General features: G+C 41.7%; 4 protein-coding genes across 7 annotated transcripts in view; 2 read left to right on the top strand and 2 right to left on the bottom strand.

Moving 5' to 3' along the window:
* Positions 1 to 1,852: 1,852 nt before the first annotated feature.
* LOC105386477 (cytochrome P450 6B6) lies at positions 1,853 to 6,658 on the bottom strand. 3 transcript variants are annotated; one of them, XM_048626424.1, is made up of 2 exons: positions 5,198 to 6,650; positions 1,853 to 2,090 (listed from the first exon to the last, which is right to left on the bottom strand). In XM_048626424.1, exons 1-2 carry the CDS (start codon positions 6,561 to 6,563, stop codon positions 1,912 to 1,914), a joined length of 1,545 nt encoding a protein of 514 aa, XP_048482381.1. In that variant the 5' UTR covers positions 6,564 to 6,650; the 3' UTR covers positions 1,853 to 1,911. The 3 variants fall into 3 exon arrangements, with proteins under 3 accessions (XP_048482381.1, XP_011555342.3, XP_011565578.3); XM_011557040.3 differs by lacking the exon at positions 5,198 to 6,650 and adding an exon at positions 2,457 to 3,869 and having other exon boundaries at positions 1,860 to 2,090; XM_011567276.3 differs by lacking the exon at positions 1,853 to 2,090 and adding an exon at positions 4,757 to 4,978 and having other exon boundaries at positions 5,198 to 6,658.
* Positions 6,659 to 9,587: 2,929 nt separating this feature from the next.
* LOC105386494 (cytochrome P450 6B6) lies at positions 9,588 to 11,853 on the bottom strand. 2 transcript variants are annotated; one of them, XM_048626423.1, is made up of 3 exons: positions 10,436 to 11,853; positions 9,854 to 10,031; positions 9,588 to 9,783 (listed from the first exon to the last, which is right to left on the bottom strand). In XM_048626423.1, exons 1-3 carry the CDS (start codon positions 11,811 to 11,813, stop codon positions 9,771 to 9,773), a joined length of 1,569 nt encoding a protein of 522 aa, XP_048482380.1. In that variant the 5' UTR covers positions 11,814 to 11,853; the 3' UTR covers positions 9,588 to 9,770. The 2 variants fall into 2 exon arrangements, with proteins under 2 accessions (XP_048482380.1, XP_037974399.2); XM_038118471.2 differs by lacking the exon at positions 9,588 to 9,783 and having other exon boundaries at positions 9,829 to 10,031; positions 10,436 to 11,851.
* Positions 11,854 to 13,978: 2,125 nt separating this feature from the next.
* LOC119693815 (cytochrome P450 6B4) lies at positions 13,979 to 16,009 on the top strand. Its single transcript, XM_038118470.2, has 2 exons — positions 13,979 to 15,440; positions 15,798 to 16,009. The coding sequence occupies exons 1-2, from the start codon at positions 14,003 to 14,005 to the stop codon at positions 15,986 to 15,988; spliced, it is 1,629 nt and encodes a 542-aa protein (XP_037974398.2). The 5' UTR covers positions 13,979 to 14,002; the 3' UTR covers positions 15,989 to 16,009.
* Positions 16,010 to 18,289: 2,280 nt separating this feature from the next.
* Positions 18,290 to 23,904, top strand: part of LOC119693880 — a 42,316-nt gene continuing 36,701 nt past the window's right edge. The window contains exon 1 of the mRNA XM_048626444.1: positions 18,290 to 18,785. The gene's annotated coding sequence lies outside the window, so the exon portion shown is untranslated. The remainder of the gene's footprint in view (positions 18,786 to 23,904) is intronic.

Below are 23,904 nucleotides of genomic sequence, written 5' to 3'. Positions count from 1 at the left end.
TTTGTCCTTATAATGATTTAAAAACACACACGCACTCACGCCTTGTACTAATGTACTCCCTTGCGGGGTAGGCAGAGGTGCATTGCTGCACCCACTTTTCGCCAGAGTGTTATGTTAGTAATAGGGGGCGGGCCTATTGCCATTTTACGGGCACATCCAAGACCTGAGAACAAATATCTGTGTTTAAACAATATATCTGCCCCAGCCGGGAATCGAACCCGGGACCATAGGCTCAGTAGTCAGGGTCACTAAGCACTACGCCATTCGGTCGTCATAATGATTTAATAATACGGAATGTCCGTTGTGTACGATGCCGAAAGGTGCGCGCTTACCATAAGGGTGCCTGCACACGACCGACAATCGGTGACCTACATTTAGTAAAATAAAAATAGAACCTGATTGCTCATAAGTCAATGCTGATTGCAGTAATAAAATAAGTAAGAAGGTATAATTTTTTTTTTGCGAACTAACATAAGTCGTAGGACAAAAGTTGTGCAGAAAATGACCCATCCGTTTCTATCTGATGCCGTGACGGCCGGTCGATTGAGTTGCGATATATATACCTTTCTAAAGAGGAGATTATTTCTAACAGAAATTTATCTCGATGCTTGAGATACCGTAGGCCACTGTGTGTCACCGAACACCCTCTGTCGGCGTCACTGTGACGTAGCGGCGCCTACTTACACGCGCGGCACAAATCAGTGTACTTTATAGCAATCATACAAATCGGGTGCATTCACATCAAATCATTAGAATTATCATAATATCATAGTAGGTATTTTCGGTATAAATAAATAGTGTTAAACTTTAACCGGACTATCATTTTATCAATTACATCAAAGTAAAGTAGCGACCCGCACATTGGTCTTTCGAGCCGGATCTGAACCGATCTGATGCCGTGACGGCCGCGGAGATTATTTTTAACAGAGATTTATCTCGATGCTTGAGATTATCTCCGTAGTGGAGATTTTTTACATAGATAACTGTAAAAGATTGCCTTTAGCGGACACTGCAGTATAGTATTTTTTTTGACTAATATAGTCGAATAGATACAGGTCTTCATAAATCCACAAAATGAGATTGATGATATATTATGATGACTTTATGACACTATTAAGAAACCCATACCCATTGTAGTAAATAAATAAACTATTATTATGCCTACCTTCGTAAGCCTTCGATACTGTGCTAGGCTAGATACAAAATTATCAGATAATCTGAGTACCTACCTTAATATTTTATTTATATTTGTGTGAGCTTCAATCGAATCCCATCATAAATTTAAATAAGTAAGTACCTTATTATCTATTATATATACCTACCAATAAATAGATACTTAATCATTGTTTTCTTTAATTTGGCTAGGAATGCGTAGATAAGGCTTGTATCTATCAGTAGCTAGGACAATAATATATAACACATTGCGATTAGAACTAATCAATTTAATCACAGCCTTTGTTTCTAAGTTTCTGTCTATGATAGTGTGTAATTTACATAATCTTCTATGCCCTACGTAATAGATTATTTAGTGAAAAAAAAAATAGTATGAAAGTAACTACTTACTTATTAAGGTACTTTTATTCTATTATATTCTTATCTATTACATAATATGAAAATCTTATTTTATTATTTCCTTACATAGTTATACAAAACTAAAACTTACATTAAAATATTTTTCTACAAATCGGCAACGACGGACCAACATACGCAATGTTACGTTAACTTACGCAGAATATTCACATGTCAGGGGGGTCACTCTATATGACCAAAAACTAAGTTTTGGAGCGCTGCTGCGCGAGCCACGACACTATCTCGTTGTATTTAACGTGCCGATTGCACGACAGCTCTCGTTCATTCGTTTTTCCTCAATATAGAGTAACCCTTCTGGTCAGTCGCCGCCTTTAGACCCATCTAATTAGCGGTCTTCACACGAGGCACCAGTATCAGCTTGATGCCGGTGGTGAACTGGGTGACCATGGCCGTGGAGGAGTACGACACCTCCGTGGGCATGTCGGGCGCCAGCTCCACTCGGTAGCTCTTGAACAGGGTCACCAGACCCGCCATCATCTGCATCTTGGCGAACCGCATTCCTGGAAGGAGAGGAAATTGGGTTCAGGTTTTGTCACCGCTGGTGGAGTTTCGCCTACTTTGTGCAGGGTTTTGCAATGGTCAGGTTGGTTAGTAGATAGAAACTTTGCTATATAAAGTTGGCAGGAGACAGGTACCTCCTACTATCTATGTATTTAAGGCCAGTGGAGGCATAGGACGGTCTACTTTTAATAATCGCATTACCAAGATATAATTAATTCATCTACAATATTGTGACAATTAGATTGTTCTAACTCTCTAGAAATTATTACTGGCAGTAAAGTTGAATTGAATAGATATATGGATAGCCCTTATAACTATAAGGTAAGTAATCATACAGAACATAAACAATAATCTGGACCACTCACCTATACATATTCTGGGTCCTTCACCGAACGGGAAGTACGTAAACGGCACAATATTCTTCTTGTTCTCCGGCGAAAACCGATCAGGGTTGTACTCATCAGGGTCTGGGAAGTACTTGGGGTTGCGATGCAGGTGCGTCATGGGGATGTGAACTCGGAGCCCCTTCTCCAGGGTCAGGCCGCTGGGGAGCGTGTAGTCTTCCACCACCTCACGAGTCACCACCGGAAGCACAGGGTACAGTCGCAGAGTCTCCTCTATGCACTGCTCCAGGAATGGAAGTTCCGTCGTACAGTCGTAGCCAACTTCACTGCGCGTCGACATGTAGGCGTCTACCTCGTCGATGACCCGCTGCTGCAGCTCGGGCTGCTTCGCCAGCTCGAACAGGGTAAACGAAGATGTGGTAGAAGATGTCTCGAAGCCAGCCGCGAAGAACAGAACACACTGCGCCACCAGAAACTCATCGTCTACCTTTATCTGCAGTTTGTCATTTCCACCTTTCATGTTGTTCACGCTGTCACCGGTTATGTAGTTGCTCTTCTTCAGAGCCAGGATCATGTCTACAAAGTCTTGCCGGGAAGACGCCGTTAGGCTGCGCTCCTTGAATACAGTCATCAATACTGAGTGGAAGAACGCAGGTATTTGTGGCGGAAACATAGAGAGTCTTAAAGCATAGAACAGGGACGGCCATATCGACCTGAAAGCAGTGAAAAAGCCTCTCAATACTGAAACTTCGAAAATCTTATCACCGATTTGTCTGAAAGGGTTTACTTCGGAGTCTTTCTGCATGACTCCAGTGTTGATCCCGAACGCGCAGGCGCCGATGCAGTCCATGGTGAACCGGGAGATCACCGACCTGATGTCCACTCCGTTTTTATTCGTTTTACTCTGTTCATCCAACAGCTTTTCGAGGTCACGTGTACAACTTTCTATCAAAGGGAACATGTTCTTCATCTTGGCCGAAGAGAAGAGTGGCGTGAGGTTTTGTCTGAGCACCTTCCATTTGTCTCCGTACGTAAAGAATAAGTTTCTGGTCAAGGTTTCCTTGTGCGTGTGCTCGGAGACCTCGCGGCCGTTGAAGTAGTAGAAGTCCTTGGTGGTGATGAGCTTGAGCAGCGCGGGGTCCTGCACCACGGCGACGGGGTGCGGCCCGTAGAAGGCGCCCACGAGCGGCTCGTCCGGGAACTGCCGGCAGATGGCGCGCGTCACCTCGCCGAGGTTGCGGCGCTGCAGCAGGTAGGCGCCGTAGTTGCCCAGCAGCGGCGCCGGCCGCGGGAACTTCACCCCCCGCCGGCTCCAGTAGTCGAACTTGCTGGTGGACCACCAGTACAGCGCCGCCAGCGCCACCACGATCAGAGCAGCAGCATACAACATGTCTGCGGCCGCGCGGGAGGATGACTGACGCAAATTGTAATTATGGTCATTTTATAAAGACTCGTTAAGTAGATAAGTATTTCTATAGATGTAGCTAATACCCAGTTATCATTATCAGTTGTTGATTGTTGACATATTATTGTACCTTCATGAAGCTTTTTGCGCTATTACAATCACTTACCGCTGGACGTGTAAGTACATACTTAATCTTATACGGGATGGCCTTGGTTAGATTGTCTCTGACAGTTTTTATAATGTTCTCAGATCTAAATATCTAAATAGCTCTCAGTTTAGCTCCAATAATTGCAACCATCCCCATATTGCCAATAATTGCCACAAATGAAAAGCATCTGTTCCAGTCGTGAGCAGAAAAAAAATTAAAATCAATAAGTCTTGATTATTCTAATCACTTTTATTGAAATTGATTTATTTGTAGGTAAGGACATACTTCTGTTTAAAATATAAAAACTGGAAATTAAACAATGTTTCAGGATCAAGGCATGGTCATCATTATCTGAATTGAAGACGGCTGATAATACTGATAAAACATATAAATCTTTGCTTGAGTATACTGAGGTCAGATGTCATCTCGTCGGATAAGTTAGTAGCTATATCATGCATGTCGCGAAAATATGAGTAAACAATTATACAGCATACGTTATCTATATTTACACATTAAATTCAACTTATAATGGCACTATCTACACATCCACATAATGATTTGTAATTATTGTAACTAACAACAGCGCGAGGCCGTTTTTATTTAGAGATAACTACTTATAAATAGGCACTTAACAAATTTCTAAAAACAACATTATCAGGCCCATCCGATACCACAACATCATCTAGGTACAAAAATATATTTTCTGCGAGTCATCCTGTTCTAATAGGCCTATAACCCTTCTAAAGGAGACCCGTGCCCAAGCGGGGACGTGATGGGTCGTGATGTTGATCCTGTCCTAGTTGCTCTTGAATTTCTGTCCGCCGTCTTCTCTTGGAACCAGTCTCAGCTGGATGCCGCTCTTGAGCTGGGTGACCATGGCGGTGGCGTAGTACGAGGTCTCTTTAGGCATGGAGGGTGAGAGCTCCACGCGGTAGCTCTTGAACAGAGTGACCAGCCCCGCCATAAGCTGCATTTTTGCGAACCGCATTCCTGGAAGGAGGCAAAGGAATTGTTGTTAGGTTTGAGGTTATTCGGTATGGATGCCACGATATGAATGAGGGAAGTTTACTGTTAAGATACAATGTCTTGAGGTAAGTTGAAAGAACACTGCTGGTATGACAGAAGGCTGATCAGGGACCAATTTATAGCTCCTTCATATAACAAACAGAATCTACAGAAACAAACAAATCAAGTAACTGTCTCAATTACCTATGCATATCCTAGGTCCCTCGCCGAATGGGAAGTAAGTGTAGGGTGCGATCTTCTTCTTCTCTTCCGGGGAGAACCGGTCTGGCAGGAACTCATCGGGATTCGAGAAATACTTCGGATTCCTTTGAATATGTCTCAGAGGAATGTGGACACGGAGGCCCTTCTCGAGTTTCAAGCCATTGGGGAATGTGTAGTCTTCGGTGACGTCACGAGTTATGACTGCCAGCGTGGGGTACAGGCGGAGGGCTTCAGCTATGCAGCTCTCGAGGAAGGGTAGCTCGGTGGTGCAGTCGTACTGCACCTCCCCGCGCGAGGCCAGGTAGGCGTCCACCTCGTCGATGACCCGCTGCTGGTGCTCGGGGTGCTTCGCCAGCTCCAGCAGGGTGAACGAGGTCGTGGTCGAAGAAGTCTCGAACCCAGCCGCGAAGAACATCACGCACTGCGCCACCAGAAACTCATCGTCCACTTTTATCTGCAACTTTTCTGACCCATCTTTCATATTCTTCAGACTGTCACCAGTAATATACTTCTCCTTCTTCAAAGCCAGGATCATGTCCACAAAGTCTTGACGAGAAGATTCCTGTAGGCTGCGCTCCCTGATCACAGACATCAGTACTGTCTGGAAGAAGTTGAAGATTCTTATCGGGAATACCTTCAGACCTACGGCATAGAATGCAGTCGGCAGTATTGATCTGAAAGCGGTAAGAAAGCCTCTGACTGTCGACACCTCGAATATTTTTTCACCGATCTGCCTGAATGGATTGCTCTCGGAGTTCTTTTGCAGCACGTCCGTGTTGAGACCGAACGCGCAGGCGCCGATGCAGTCCATGGTAAAGCGAGCCATCAGCGTCCGCACTTCTACCGCGTCACTCATCGCACACTCTTCCTCCAAACACTTTTCGAAGTCGCGCGAACACTTTTCTATCAAATGAAACATGCTCTTCATCTTGGCTGAGGAGAAAAGCGGTGTGAGGTTCTGTCGCAGCACCCTCCAGTTGTCTCCGCTCGTGAAGAACATGTTCCTGGTCAAGATCTCCTTGTGGGTGTGGTCGGAGACCTCTCTGCCGCTGAAGTGGTAGAAGTCCTTGGCGAGGATCAGCTTGAGCAGCTCGGGCTCCTGCACGATGGCGACGGGCTGGGTTCCGTAGTAGGCGCCGATGAGCGGCTCGTCCGGAAACTGCTTGCAAATGCCCTGCGTGACCTCGCCGAGGTCGTGCCTCTGCAGGAGATACTCGCGGTAGTTTCCGAACAATGCCGTCGGCTCGGGGTACTTGATATTCTTCTTCTTCCAGTAGTCGTACTTGCTGATGGACCAGTAGTACAACGCCGCGAGGGCCACGGCCAGGAGCGCCACGACATACAACATGGCTGAGGGCGCGCGCGCGAGTTACTGAGCCAAATTAAAGTAACATTTACCTTTTAAATTAGAAATAATCAATCTTATCCTTGTTGTTATCACCGACTCATTCTCAATAAACAAATCTGCCCGTTTTTGATTCATAGTCCATATTGTATTTAAATACCTAGATACTTACCTGATGGGTTATTTTTTGTTCATCAGACGGATTTGATTAGTTAGAAGTGATAATTGTATCAAAGGTATGTACTTAATAAAATCCTTTGTCGTATGTTTCATGTCACTAATATATTGGTCTATTCATCATGATAGCATAATAATTATTTTATTGCTAGGCCGATAAGATATTATAGGTGCTAACTCTGTCAAAATAATTATATACTTAATAAAAACATTGTGAATTCTGTTCTCTGACCGGCTTACTTAGTTTGGAAGCTTTCAGTTTACTGTAGGTACGATCATTGAACTAATTTTACTTTACATTATAGAAGAAGGTATAATGTGTAAATCGATGGATTGTAATATATCATCTAGCTACTTACTTATTTATAGTTAAATAAGTACTTACTTATATTTTTTATTAATTTAAGTGTTTAACAAAACAATATCGTGCATCATGTACGCAGTATGTATAAATAAGTAGGTAGTAGGTAACTAAGTAGGTTTAATTTGTAGAAAACAAAAAACATCCGCAAAAACTGCCAGCTGGGATGACAGTACTCATTTTCCTAGTCATAAGTGGGAATATAAGTGGGTATAAACTACCAATTTAATTAGAGTGTTTAAGATAACAACACACTTCTGTACATATTGATAATGGTGCAATTTGCGTCGCGTCGTTTACAAAGTGGTCCGAGTGCTGTGAGATTCCGCATAGAAGAACAAAAACTACCAAACAAAAATAAATCCTAATGACATAGCGCTTACAGAGCCTAGGTAGGTACTTAGGTATTTATAATTTTGTTTTTTAACGCTATTGCAACCTACTCGTAGTAAGGCCTTGGTCTCCTATTTACGCCGTAGTTCGCGTCCAGCGTCACGCCGTAGGCCGCGTCACAATGCTCACTATAGAAATGTACTGACGCGGTCTCCCTCACACGCCGACGTTGGCGCGTAGATGTTATGAGTATCGTGACGTGGCCTACGGCGGTGACACTTGACGCGACCTACGGAGTAAGGCCTGGGTCTCCTATTTTATGCTATATGCGGCGTCCGACTTTGGCGTAAACGTTTCTGTCAACGTCCTATGGCCTACCTACGGCGTCTACGCGCCAACGTCGGCGTGTGAGGGAGACCGCATCAGTACATTTCTATAGTGAGCATCGTGACGCGGCCTACGGCGTGACGCTGGACGCGACCTACGGCGTAAATAGGAGACCGAGGCCTAAGGCCGGGGTCTCCTATTTACTCCGTAGGTCGCGTCAAGTGTCACTGCCGTAGGCCGCGTCGCGATGCTCATACATCTACGCGCCAAACGTCGGCGTGTGAGGGAGACCGCATCAGTACATTTCTATAGTGAGCATCGTGACGCGGCCTACGGCGTGACGCTGGACGCGACCTACGGCGTAAATAGGAGACCAAGGCCTAAATAGGAGACCCGGGCCTAAGTCAGATTTTAGATTTAACATACAGGGGATCTACATACTTTCTCTTGACGAGATAGGACGAAATAGCCGGTGCGTCACCGTATGTGACAACATATTTTCATGGTGGCTAAGTGGCTATGGCTGTATGGAAATTATTTTCCAAAATATGTGAATAGGCTTTTTTCCATAGTTAATTTGCGGCACAGACTCAACCTGGCGGCGGCGGTACTAGCAAACATTTATGTATGAAAAATGACCGAGACATAGGTACACCTTCATACACTTTAGCTCTCTCGGGCCTTACGGCTAATGGAATATCGCCTAATGCATATTTTATGATTCGAAAATATATTGATTACTTATTGATTACAATATTCATAGAAAAAATTGACAGCTTGCAAGTGTCATCGTGATACTCGAAGCAGAAAATCATAATTCGACCATCGTAATGACAGTTTGTTCTATGAAAATATGAAAAGGGGTATACTTAGGTACTTACCTACCCTAACAATTGGCAAATAAAAGAATTTGTTATTTATTTTTATGTATTTACTCACTTATCCAACAAAGTTTACATGCATATTCTAGTTCTAGTTTAGCTACTTCGATGCTAGAAGAATGATGATACCATGGTGTTTTTGGTCTATGCTATGCTACTACTAATATAATATCACACATTTATTAAATAAAAAATCCAACCACTACGTAATACAACAGTGTTCGCAAAACTACCTAAGCAACTAGGTACTTATCTAACTATACTATATCTCATTCTTAAATAATATAACTGGCAAAATAACTTTTACGTAAATTAAAAATACTTACAAATAACTTTAAAGTATTATTTAACTATCATCACTATTAGGTAAGTATCCTAGGTAATCATTAAAATCACAACCACTATCAAATATTAGGTTCCGTCCAAGTAATATTTTAGACAGACCTCGTCGAATATTACCTTATTGCAAAATATTTGAATATGCATTTTTGATCAGCACTTTATTTACTGAACGAAATTATTTATTAGGTACTACAAACAAAAAAATATTTACTTATATGCATTTAAATGTTTGGTGTAACATATTGGTGATGACGATGATGAAGACTTGTTGTTTCTCATCAAGAGCTCAAGCTTTAAACCTGCAATGGGCACATCACATCAAAATGCAATTAAATAATGGCCATTTAGCAATTTTGATACACTACGCCTCTAAAGAACTAATGGTAAAAAAATGTGATCCTACTCTCGATACTGTGGTAGTTTTCAAGTCCTTCCAGTTAGAGATCACTGGAAGGACTTGAAAACTAGGGTAAGGTACCCGGTCGTCTTATGTTGGTATGGGGTGGCCCGGACTTCATTTCCTAGTGTCTTGTCCGGAGGACCCTTGCTTTAACAAGGGCTTGAAAAAAATGCTCCCACGGTATGGTGACGATGGCGTGAGGGTCTACTGGTAGAGCCTGGTGTCCCATGGTGAAGATGGCGCGAGGGTCTACTGGTAGAGCCTGGTGACGATGGCGCGAGGGTCTACTGTTAGAGCCTGGTGACGATGGCGCGAGGGTCTACTGTTAGAGCCTGGTGACGATGGCGCGAGGGTCTACTGGTAGAGCCTGGTGACGATGGCGCGAGGGTCTACTGGTAGAGCCTGGTGACGATGGTGCAAGGGTCTACTGGTAGAGCCTGGTGACGATGGCGCGAGGGTCTACTGGTAGAGCCTGGTGTCCCAGCCGGCGCGCGGCACCAGGCGCAGGCGCAGGCGCTCCCGCGGCATGGTGACGATGGCGCGAGGGTCCAGCGTCAGAGACGAGCTCATGCCGGCCGCCAGCTCCACGCGGTACTTCTTCAGGATCGTGATGAGCCCCGCCATCATCTGCATCCGAGCGAACCGCATGCCTGGAACAAGGGACCGTTCAAACATTTCTAATGCATTTATATACTACGGATGCTTCCATGGTGGAATAGGGAGCAATGACGGGGAATTTGTATTTGATTATTTAAATAAGACCAATGCTTTATGCAGTTATGATCATAGTGAAACCGAAACACTGAAAGAAATACCAAAGCCGGTGATAGTGCCCTCTAGTCGGATTTTTAAATGAACTATATCTCTAACCGGGATATCAAAAATTATGTTTGGAAAAACAATGCCTACAGTAAATTAAAACAAACTCTTATCAGGACAGTAAACAAAGATAAATAAATGATTAATAATATTAGCACCGTTACGCAACATAATTTTGTTGCTAATCAATAGACTAGACACGGCAAAAACCAACTAAGTTTACAAATAGACTCACCGATGCATATCCGGGGCCCCTCCCCGAAGGGCATGTAGGTGTACGGGAGCAGGTTGTGGCGCTCCTCGGGCGAGAACCGCTCCGGGCGGAACCGGCGCGGCTCGGGGAAGTACCGCGGGTGCAGCTGCAGGTGCAGCACGGGGATGTGCACGCGCAGGCCCCGTGGCAGGCGCAGGCCGCCGGGCAGCGAGTAGTCGTCCACCAGCTCGCGCGTCAGCACCGTCAGCACGGGGTACAGCCGCATGGTCTCGCTGATGCACTGCTCCAGGTACGGCAGCTCCGTCAGACAGTCGTAGCCCAGCTTGTTCTCTCTGGCCCGCAGGTAGCGGTCCACCTCGTCGAGCACTCTCTGCTGCGCCTCGGGGTGCTTCGCGAGCTCGTACAGCGTCAGCGAGCCGGTGTTGGCGGACGTCTCGTAGCCGGCCGCGAAGAAGGCCATGCACTGCGAGATCAGGATCTCGTCCGTCACCTCGATGCTCACCTTCTCACTGCTCGAGGTCTTCATGTTTGACATCTTGTCGCCGACTATTGTACTATTTCTTTTGAACTCCGAGAGCAAGTCGATGAAGTCCTGTCGCTTAGCGTCGGTCTTCATGCGTTCCTTGAACACTGCACCCACGAACTTGTTGAAGAAGTTGACAGCCGAGTCCGGAAATGTCTTGAAGCCAAGTCCGTAGAATATGGCGGGCCATATCGCGCGCAATATCCACCTGAGACCACGCGAGTACGTGTTGCCGAGGATGGAGGCGCCAACGTCCCAGAAAGGGTTGTCTTTCTCGTTTATCATGGCCCTCGTCTCAATCCCGAACACGCAGGTGCCGATGCAGTCCATGGTGAAGCGCGCCATCAGGTTCCTGGCGTCCACCACATCATTCACCTTTATCTCTTTATCCAATAAACTCTCGAATTCTTTCGAGCAGTTGACGATGAGGTAGAACATGTTCTTCATCTTGGCGGACGAGAACATCGGCGTGAGGTTCTGCCGCAGCACCCGCCAGTTGTCTCCGTAGGTGAAGAACAGGCTCTGCGTCATCACCTCCTTGTGCGTGTGGTTGGAGATCTCGCGGCTGCTGAAGTAGTAGTAGTCCTTGGTGGTGATGAGCTTCAGCAGCTGCAGGTCCTGCACGATGAGCGCGGGCTCGGTGCCGTAGAAGGCGCCCACCACGGGCTCGTCGGGGAACTGCTGCAGGATCTTGGACACCACCTCGCCCACCGTCTCCCGCAGCAGGATGTACTGCCCATAGTTGCCCAGCAAGGGAGTGGGCTCCAGATAAGGCACATTTCTTTTCTTCCAATAACTGTACCGCCACTTTGACAGAAAATATAATATGGTTATCACTAGAATGAGCGCGGCAAACACGATGCTGAGTGCAGCCATGACTGCGTATATCTGATGTTAGGTTCGGTCTTAATAAAGTATTTATATTGCTACATACTTATCCTACTTAAGTAATTACTGAACGCTGCTATGCAGAAGTGAACCAGTGTTATTATATTTTGGAAACTGTCTTCGTTGATTGATATCAGCAATTCAGCACACATCAGCTACCCAACTCGGCTCGGTACGTGAATGTATGTTTACCGATTTTCATATTCTATTTTATTCTTGAAGGTAATCCTGGGTATGCTAACAGCTAAGGTAGGTGATATTTTAAAACTGAAGTGTTGATAATGTTAAGAGTCGTTCCTAGAGACTGTTTTTAGCACGCTAACAGAATGTGTTCGATTGTCTCATCCACTTCGTTTCTAATCGTTATTAAAGTGTTTATTTATTCATTTTTGATAAGTATTATATCAGATAGATACTACGGGACGGAGACAATATCGTGAGATTAGTGTTTTATGTTAATAATATTGTGGTGACATCTATCCTCGCTACGTGGAAGTTACAAATGGAACTATAGATCTCATGAAAACGTTCCAACGATTTTGGACAGATGGCATTGCAAAAGCTTCCCTACACATACAATGTATACTGTGCGCCGATAAATCAGAATTTATTTATTTGTTAACACGTAGTTGTAGTGTGTGTGGTCAGACACAGGTAGGTAGTTTAATTTATTTAGGGGACAGACTAATGAATCATTCTTAGATCACAATCTTTCGTAGATGCACATTCGACATTACGTCACTTAGCTCTTCATTCTGATTCAAAAATATGTACTCCCCACACACAAAGTAATTTTTGTATGCGGTATATAAAAAAACGGGATATCCCAAGTTTATTACAACAAAAGTTATTCATAGATCTTTTGAAGAAATACATTAGACAAAAATAAGTAGTTCTGTCTGTACTTACCTAGTTCCTGAACATTTAAATTATATTTTTCCTTAAACTACATACCTAAATAGTTTTTACAAAAAACGTATTATAAGCCAAATTATGTCAAACATATGTCAGATCCACAAAAGTAAGGTCAGTCATTTGACAAGCTTAGTAAGTAATTGCTAATGTTCGGTGGTGGTAACCCCACAGCAATAGCTGCGTACACCGTACGGGCTTATGATGATGATATTTTTGCCAGTTACATTGTGAGTATTGTGACGAATACCCTTCTTAAGCTACAGATGAATGTTCTGGCATTAGGAATTTTATCAATATCACAGCAGGGGAGAGTTTTTACAACCTACCTGATCTAAATATGCTAAATGTAGTTATTAAATACTTATATTATTTATACTTATGTAATTAATAAAGACAAAGACAGCTCATCCATAAAGGTTAGTACAGTTGAAGAAAAAATATAGCTTACCCAAGCTACATAAATAGATATCCACGAATGAAGTAGGTGTATTGTATACACCTAAGTGATCTATGGTAAGTAGGTACCTTACTTATCACTTTATTACCTATCTCACTCACTTCCAATTTTTTTGGTTGTTGACGATCTTTACGAAAAATGTGTCATGCGAAAGAGAATAAATAATTAATGCCTGTACCAAAACTACCAAATAAGACTCCTTTAACTTTAATATTAGTATAAATCGTTTCTGATTCTGAATTGACAGAGATGTTCATAAAAAGCCAAAAAAAGGAAAATGAAATACCTACCTATTGTAAAATTATAGTAAGTAATAGGTAACTATTCATAGATTTTTCTCATATTAAACCACCACCAACCATAACAATCACCCACTGGAACTTATTGGCTTTAAGCTTTTAATTCAGAAACATCTTCTATTATCCACATTGCGGCCCAAATATGGATTATTTTATTAATCGTAACATCATTTAAATCAATAAAACCAAAAGGTATAACAGAAAATAAGATAAACCGATACGACGACTGTTGGATAGTACACCGTAATATCGATAATATACAGTTTTTATTGTAAATCTAACCCACGAAGAAAGATAACTTTAGATAACCTTTTGACACTTTATGTTATTCAGTAAGTTAATCAATAATTATGTACTGCAATAATAAAATTATTGTAGCAAAGTGTATTTATTCTGTGTAGGTACATCTTTACTGATGTGAGCATATCATGGTGTCAATTTAACAACTCAAACAAATTCATAATCTACATAAAATACTGGTTCACTTCTGCATTAGATAAATTGTTATGGTCGGTAGTAATATAAATACTTTATTGAGGCAGTACGTAACGACAGTACATTCAGTCATGGCGGCGCTTAGCATTGTATTTGCCGCGCTTATTTTGGTGATTACACTTTTGTATTTCCTTCACAAGTCGCGGTACAGTTACTGGAAGAAAAGAAATGTGCCTTATCTGGAGCCAGTCCCGTTGTTGGGCAACTATGGGCCGTACATCCTGCTGCGGGAGACGGTGGGCGAGGTGGTGTCCAAGATCCTGCAGCAGTTCCCCGACGAGCCCGTGGTGGGCGCCTTCTACGGCACCGAGCCCGCGCTCCTCGTGCAGGACCTGCAGCTGCTGAAGCTCATCACCACCAAGGACTACTACTACTTCAGCAGCCGCGAGATCTCCAACCACACGCACAAGGAGGTGATGACGCAGAGCCTGTTCTTCACGTACGGAGACAACTGGCGGGTGCTGCGGCAGAACCTCACGCCGATGTTCTCGTCGGCCAAGATGAAGAACATGTTCTACCTCATCGTGAACTGCTCCAAGGAATTCGAGAAGGTTCTGGATAAAGAGATAGAGGTGAATGATGTAATAGACGCTAGAGACATGTTGGCGCGCTTCACCATGGACTGCATCGGCACCTGCGTGTTCGGGATCGAGACCCGGGCCATGGAGAACGAGAAAGGCAATCCGTTCTGGGACGTTGGCGCCTCTATCTTCGGCAACACGTACTCGCGAAGCATCAGGTGGATCACGCGTGCTATCTGGCCTGCCATATTCTACGGACTCGGCTTCAAAACCTTCCCGGGCGAGGCTTCCAACTTCTTCGGAAAATTCGTAGGCGAAGTGTTCAAAGAACGCATGAAGACCGACGCCAAGCGACAGGACTTCATCGACTTGCTCTCGGAGTTCAAACGGAACAGCACAATAGTCGGCGACAAGATGTCAAACATGAAGACCTCGAGCAGTGAGAAGGTGAGCATCGAGGTGACGGACGAGATCCTGATCTCGCAGTGCATGGCCTTCTTCGCGGCCGGCTACGAGACGTCCGCCAACACCGGCTCGCTGACGCTGTACGAGCTCGCGAAGCACCCCGAGGCGCAGCAGAGAGTGCTCGACGAGGTGGACCGCTACCTGCGGGCCAGAGAGAACAAGCTGGGCTACGACTGTCTGACGGAGCTGCCGTACCTGGAGCAGTGCATCAGCGAGACCATGCGGCTGTACCCCGTGCTGACGGTGCTGACGCGCGAGCTGGTGGACGACTACTCGCTGCCCGGCGGCCTGCGCCTGCCGCGGGGCCTGCGCGTGCACATCCCCGTGCTGCACCTGCAGCTGCACCCGCGGTACTTCCCCGAGCCGCGCCGGTTCCGCCCGGAGCGGTTCTCGCCCGAGGAGCGCCACAACCTGCTCCCGTACACCTACATGCCCTTCGGGGAGGGGCCCCGGATATGTATCGGTGAGTCTAGTTGTAAACTTAGTTGGTTTTTTCCGTCGATATTTTGAATATTAACAAAACATAACATGTTGCGTAACGGTGTTAAGGTTATATTGTTAGTGGTTTATCTTTGTTTATAATATTACTTTTGTTTTTTGATAAGCGTTTTTAGCTAAAATTGATTGACTATCAAAATTACTGTGGTGCCTACTGCGGCACTGTCTGTAATAGATCAAATGCAAATTCTTCTCATTCTTCTGATCGAAACCACCCTTGCTAGGTACCCTAGCCCCCTATTCCACGTTGGATGCGTCCATAGTTGATAGGTAATGATAAGTATCCATGCATGAGGAGTATTTGATTGGTCCCTTGTTCCAGGCATGCGGTTCGCTCGGATGCAGATGATGGCGGGACTCATCACGATCCTGAAGAAGTACCGCGTGGAGCTGGCGGCCGGCATGAGCTCGTCGCTGACGCTGGACCCTCGCGCCATCGTCACCATGCCGCGGGAGCGCCTGCGCCTGCGCCTGGTGCCGCGCGCCGGCTGGGACACCAGGCTCTACCAGTAGTGAGGGAGGGACCTCACTGGTTTCCCCCCTCATTGTAGACTGCTCGTGCAAAGCAGTTGCGATGCGCGAGGAATAGCTATCCAATGGATGGATAATACGTATACTTTACATATTTGACGTGGATCTTAAATGATTCGTATTTGAATGGTTGTGATATTTTTAAAGCTAAACTTTAATGTTTAAGGTTGCAAGGCACGTTAGGTTGCCAGGCACTTTAGGTTGCCAGGTACTTTAGGTTGCCAGGCTCTTTAGGTTGCCAGGTACTTCAGGTTGCCAGGCACTTTAGGTTGCCAGGTGCTTTAGGTTGCCTAATACTGTTGTTTTGTTATGAGTACCCATATACCGACTTACTTTTATTTAACTAGGTATGTAGTTAAATAAATGAACCTGATGACAAATTGTAAATTTATTGACAAATTATAAAATCTGTCTTTTCTTCAATTAAGTAATTATTTTATAATAGATTGAACTTACTTGAATTCATAAGTATTAAGAATAATAAAAAATCATGTTTATTATCTTACTCGTAATTCTAAATACTCAGATGTAGAATATTTTTTAAGTTAATAAATTAACAACTAAATAATGCAATGAATTTTATTTTGGCTACAACAAGCACATTATTTTTATAAATTTTTCGAAATATAATTTAGTATCCTTCGCCTACTAAATTATATTGTACTTAACTAAAAAAAAACTAAATGTTGAATGGTATTGATTGACAAAATGGAGGCCCTGGGGCTATGATCCAACGACCCAACTGTGTTTTAGTTGTTGTTCGAACGGTGACCTTTATTTTTTTGATATTCATTTATTATTATGTAGTTATTATAAGCTCATTAAAAAGGGTTTAGGTAGGTAGTTTTTTGTTGTTCACTATGAATGTTGTAAACAAGAGTTTTTTCTTTTACAAGTTCCTTGACTGATTTCTCCGTTTATTCACTAACGATCAACAGGTTAAGCAACGGCAACGCTTCTTGAGAGTTTGAGACTAATCTTGGATCGATTAACCACAATATTAAATAGGTAGATGCATTTATATGCATGAATATAATGAATGATTATAAGTACATATATTATGATGATAATATGAATGATTAAATAACTTTTCTTTCTTTCTTTCTTTCATTATTATCTAGCTTTTGAAATATTTGACGGTTTTTGAATAAAATTTACTTAGACCAAGTTTGACGCAGAGTGTTAAAATAGCGATTATCTAAAAACTAAACAGGTACTTATTCCCCAATATTGTACAAAAATCCCATACCCATAGACCTCTAGTAACACTCAAAGAGGCCGAGTAAGATTGTTCCTGGCTCGAAGTAGTTTTAGAAAGCTTGAAAATTTACTGCGACGCGACTCCGCAGGCCTACGACGTACCTAATTTCGTAGCTAATGGAGGACTGGCCCCTTTGACATACACTGACTGCGACAAGTAATATTGATACAATCAGTATATCTAAATATTAAAATATGTTTTATAATACTTATTATTTGTCTAAAAACAGGAATGAATTTAATCCCATAAGAGTTAAGACAAAGGGCATTTAAATTTTAAACCTAAAGAAAATCTGAAAAACAAAACAAAACAGAATCTTTTTATTCTTTTTATTTTCGCATCACAACTGGCCAGCATCTTAACCAAAGAGTTTGCATACTCGATGGTCCGATAACGCTCGCTCTAGGGTTGTCAGCTCGGAGATATAAATAATGTCTGGAGGCAGCAGCCTTCGCGGGGCTGCGGAGGCCGGGCCGCGCCTGCGCGCCGCGCTGCTAGGGGGACCACGCTGCAGGGGTAAGTGGGACAGAAGGGAAACATGGAAGGGAATTTTATTAATGTTTTGTAGATGAATGTTAACTTCCGAAAAAAATATAAATTAAATAAGATGTACTTAAAGCTTTCCTCGCGCTAATACTAATAAAATTATCAATAATTAAAATAAACAAAAAATGCGAAATCATATGAATGGCAATAACGTTGAATGACTCAAAGAACTTATAGATAAGTATAACCAAACTACGTAGTGGAAGAAAGTTGTCATTTTACTGTACCAATCGTAAAAATTGGTCAGTAATTAACGTAATTTTAAATAAAAGGAAAGATATGTTATTTTTCATTTTTAATTAAGTAAGTATTTCTTTTATATTTTTGTATTGAAATAAGTAATTTTCTAATTTTCCCATTTCTCTCGTACAAGTTTGTAAAAAGGAGTCTTAAGAATGCAACATCAAACATGAATTCATTTTTTTTTTAAACCGTACGAGTAGCAAACGATTCTTTCATAAAATGAAGATTGTATAAATTTGTACTTTTATGAATTGAAACGCCTGGCAGCTTCATAATTTTTCACGCACTAAGTACTTCACCAACAAAACTTTCAACCCTTTCAGTAGAAACAAGAACAACTAACAACGCGAATTAATCTTAATAAGTTATCCCCTAAGTACGAGCTAACTAGGAACGCCAAATAAACCTTGAAACTTTGCAATAATCGTGGACACCCTGTTCTCTCCCCTACGTCTGTTGTCAGCCAGTCCCATGCCGCGACCCGCAGCATCCAGGCAGCTTACACTACCGCAAAAAAACTAAACCCAATAAGATTTGAAATTTTGAAAAAAGAACATACACGACATTCAATACCAAAGAGTTTATTAACATATCCCGTGGATCTACATATCAGTGCAAGGAGGATCTGTTTTCAGTGATTTTCAGGCAGTGCTTTTTGAAGCTGATTTAAAAATAGTGTGATGGAAAAATATGAGGCTACTAGAGATGGGAAGCAGCTATAGATGCAAGGTAACATTATGATTAATAATCTTTGATAATGTTATGTTAGAAACTTAAGTACCTCTGTACTTACTTACTAAAGTAGATCTATATTAAATTTATTGTGCCTAATGTTATTTGCATGTTCCACCATCTGTTAAAATCAGCAGATAAGATTATTTTGTTTTAACATATAGGTACTTAATTAATTAAGTATTCATTGTCATTAAATATTTTACTTATCTCAATAATCACTATGTATCTTTGTCTATCTATCAGTATTTGATAATATTTATTCAAAATATTTCCATCACATCTTGCATAGTGACGCTCGATAAATACTTATTTATAAATATTATTAGCTATCTAATGAATAAATTATGCGAGTGTCATCTTATCTATAAACGTCAGTAAGTACCTACCTAAATAAGTTCCAGGTATTTTATTCAATTATATCCACTTATCACTTCACATATCCTGTGGTAGAAGGCGAAGAGGTAGAATAGCTACCAGCAGCAACACCAAAATATTGGACGCGTGTTGTAGTCTTCGACATCCAGTCGAAAACCAATGGAACTCTTTTCATGGGTAATATTTTTGACAGAATAGCTAAACAGGGTCATCTGTTACCTGTTGCCAAGTTAGCATTCAGTCACTAAACAGTCTCAGATAGGTCATTTGACTCATTCATACGGGGGTCTCCTGACCAGAAGGGCTAGCACGGGGTGCAAGACGAGCACATCAAGACGTGACAAAAGTTTTGCATCGCGCTACAGAGAACTTTTGTCATGTCGTGGCGTGCGCCCCGTGCTAGGCTAGCTGTGCGAATATACCTACGTTTAAAATTGGACTGTGCGCGTGTGATTGGACGTGGCAGGGTGGTTCCTTAGTTAATTCTAGGTCGATTTAACCCGGGAGGCATCGGGAGGAGCTTGATCCGCCGAATCTTCACTTTATCTATACTTAAGTAGATTTCTCTAATTTAAAAGCAAATCGGTTAAATTCTTTAGAAAATAAAGCAGGCCATTTTTTGGCAATATTCTGTTGCGCTGTTAAAATTAAATGTACTTTGTACTTACCGACTTCAATATTCCATTGCATTTTAGGAGTAATGTGGTGCTATGTCATTGGAACTTTTTCATTGCTTACTCGTAATACAACTTGAATTTATGTAATTATACTTACAGCTTACAGGTAAAGGAAACAAGTGTTGATGTACACAGCCCTAAAAGCGACGATAAACGTTAAAACGTTATCCCCTTTGGGCAGTAAAACTAGTCTTCATTTAGAAAACTCTTTCAGGAATAGTAATGGAGACATTCTACGTAATACTTACTGAGAGAATCGCTGAAAAAATAAAAAAAACTTGCTATATTGGCTTTTATCTTATTGTTACGGTTGCTATAGGAATAAGGCTTATTAGGAACGTCTGGCCTTCAGGCGGGTCCTGAAAGACAATTCTTTATTATTTGTTTCCATGTGAATTGTGAAATTAATAATGTTTTTTTTGTTATCGCATTGAATAGGTGTAATATGTATAATATAAATTAATAAACGTAAAGTTATACAAATCAAATGAAATCTCCTGTGTCGGTGGTGGTACGGTAGGTGGTGGCGATGAGGGAAGGCTAATCATTATGATGATCAATGTTCAATGAATCAATTTATGTGTTTGTGTGCAATAAAGAATTATCTATCTATCAATGGCAGTCTGGAGTGTATTGCAACCGTTCTTTCTTCTCCTAAGAATATAGGAGCCCTTTATTTACGATTTTCGTTACAAATTCTGACATTTTAAAACGAAGAAAAATATATTTCAATTTGTAGGTTTTCTATATCCATCTAGTGTAGTGAAGACTTTCGATTCTATTGTCAAGAAAGTATTTATTAACTCTAATCTACGTCTGATACTGTGAGGTCTTTGACCTGAAGGGCAAGTACCCACTAGAAATGCGCAGTCACGATCTTCATTCAACACGTCGACGACTATTGGTTGTTTTCGACAGACGCAACAAGCGCTAGCGAATTTCATCGGAATCAATCCTTATGTTTCAGTCAAATACACTAATTGTCACTAGACTAGACACTATTATAGCACCTCTTAAGGTGCAATAGGTTGTCGATGATATTTTATATTATGTAGGTAGTTGCGGCCGACGCGACGTGTCGCAACTTCATCACTACTGAGCCGCGAGCACAGGATTCGATACTATTTTCGAATGTACACAAACATATGGAAAAAAACAAATGCCACTTTTGGAACCAACAAATTTACATTTTGACAGTGACATTTGACGATACGCAACGTAAACGGAGGTTTCGAATCCTGTGCTCGCGGCTCTGATATTATATAAGTATCGTACACATTAGAAATTAACAATCCATAAGTAGCATCGCTCGCGTGTCAAACATATGTCAGATACATACAAGTTACTTCAGAATTGACAAACGAGCGATGCTGCTTAATGAAAGAAATAATTGCTAATGTTCGGTGGTGGTAACCCAACAGTAGTGTCGTTGCGACTCGTCGCCCGCCGCAACCTCATGTCGTCGGCAGCCAATTGGCCATGCTAACTTTCTGAACAAGAATGGAATGCTTAAAACCGTTTCGAGGAATATGCTTTCTGTACATTTTCTAGTTATCAGATTTTAAATTAAGTCTCTATTTTTTAAATTATTCAATAATAACTAATAACCTTCATTTGACCTTACCATTAGAAATTTATTGGGATTTATGCACATAATGCATTTGCCAATTAACAAAGTACTCTGTGGCATTTGTCTACAAAAAAACTGTTAACGTCAAAAGCAAACGTCAAAATCGTGTGTTTATTTATCTTTGCCATTTGTTACAGAGTTAGAAGTAGAAAAATAGATTTAATTTATAAATGGGCAGAAGTAGAAGGAAAGAGAAGGCCTGGAAGGAGGAAATTGACGTGGCTGTGCAATATAAAAGAGTGGACCGGTGTAAAAACCGTGGAAGAAACATTTAAACTAGTAAAGAATAGAGAGCGCTGTAAAGAGAGTTCCAATGGTGGAAAGGCACTACAAGAAGAAGATTTATCTTTTCTACCTTGTTTTGAAACTCTACTACGAATAAATAATAAACGAGTGGATACTACGATGGCAACAAGAGAGGCTCATTTCGAAAATGCTGCCTCTCGAAATTTGACTCGAGCTTAACCCCTCGGCTGTCGACCAACCTTTATAAGGTGGGCACAATAAATAGTCCACATATTATGTCCCGCCATTTCTAAAGATGTTACTGGTTTGCCGTATTTAAGTGTATTTATTGCCTATGTGAACTAAATTTATCTTGCTTTAACCTCAACTAAGTGTAAAAAAAAACGACAAGGATGGCATATAATTAACCTATCGCCTGTTAAATCGGCTCTCTACCGACCTTTATATCCTTATAAAACCTGGTGCTCGATTCGCCTCATTGAGGCGCGTTATTGAAAAAATATTAAATAATAAAAATGATCAACGAAGCGTATTGTTTTAATTTATTGGTGTAATATAATTAATATTTTGTACTAGTTTTCCTGTACCTCCTGTAGGTTGGCTGGTAGAAAATGCTCTTAGCACTAAGCCCTCATTGTGTACATTTATTTCTTATATTTGTGCAATGTATGGAAAAATCGCCGCGAGTACTAAACACAACTCTGGAATCAGCGTTAAAAAAAATGTTGTGATGATTGGATAATTCTGTATAATGGCGTATGTGGTTCTACCTTTTTTGGCCTAAGATTTATTTGCCTAATCTCATATTGCATAGTAACGTTTGGTCAAAGTCTCGTTTCGCCGAAAATCGTGTGGCATAAATCTCTTTTAGTAAAAAGTTATTTCGCATAATCTTGTTTAGCCTAATAATGGTATGGCCAAATCTTGAATGGCCTAATAATGCTATGGCATAGGTTATACCAAGTAATAATATTAGTTTGGCTTTAAATTTGATGGAGCATCTCCCTACATAGCGCAAACTGGTGCCTTGTATTGTGGCCGCTATGTGGGAAACGCTCCGCTCCGCTTCGCTGCGCTCCGCTTTGCTTTTGACGATAATGTGCACCTAAGACGCTCCTCCTCGGTTTGCTCGTCGTCGCACCTATCTTTAGGTTTCGATCCCATGGGGTTTAATGGCGTTTGTAATCATTATAATGGTCATTCACTTTCGATATTTTGATCATTCAATATCGTGATTTTCAGGATGTAGGAGAAAAATACCACAATTTGTACATTTACAACATACTTAATATAGTATTTATTAAAATAATATTAGGAGAAACAAGATTATAGCAATACGAACAATTTGAGCAAACGAGACTTAGGTGTTTCAAGATTATGCCAAAAGAGTTTTAGACGAAACGAGTCTTATGCCACATAAGTCTTGGCGAAGTGATGATTCTACCAAAAAAGTTTAGACCTTACGAGTTATGCGAAACGAGTTTAGAGCAATAAAGATTAGGCGAGATGAGGGGAACCGGGGGTATGTGTATCGTTTCTGAAGGAGCATACTTTGAAGGTGATAAAATAAATTTGGATGAATAACAAACATTTTTTAGGGTTCCGTAGCCAAAATGGCAAAAACGGAACCCTTATAGTTTCGTCATGTCCGTCTGTCCGTCTGTCCGTCTGTCCGTCTGTCACAGCCGATTTACTCGGAAACTATAAGTACTACAGTGATGAAATTTGATGGGAATATGTGTTGTATGAACCGCTACAAAAATATGACACTAATGAGATAGGTTGATTTAACTGTAATTTTGCTGCTACGGAACCCTTTGTGCGCGAGCCCGACTCGCACTTGGCCGGTTTTTTGTTTTTTTGACCCAGTCCCGATACTTTTTACACAGAGTAGTACTTAATCTTGTTTCTCGTAATATTATCTAAATAAATAATATATTAAGTAGGTATGAAGTAAATATACAAATTGTGGTATTTTTCTCCTACATCCCGGAAATAACGATATTGAATGATGAAATATGCAAAATGGCCGACAGGTGAGGGGTTAACAATGTTATGATTTTAGAGTTAGATGACAATGACATTCTACCTCGCTGACGTTAAGTAACACTTTCGCTTTTTTTTTGTAGCGCAGGCAAGGATAAATCCTATAATGCATTTATGTGAAGTCACATACATTCAGCCG

This window comes from Plutella xylostella, chromosome 16, assembly GCF_932276165.1.
Source record: "Plutella xylostella chromosome 16, ilPluXylo3.1, whole genome shotgun sequence".
Classification (NCBI taxonomy): Eukaryota; Metazoa; Arthropoda; class Insecta; order Lepidoptera; family Plutellidae; genus Plutella; species Plutella xylostella.
This window is presented reverse-complemented; position numbering and strand designations above follow the sequence as displayed.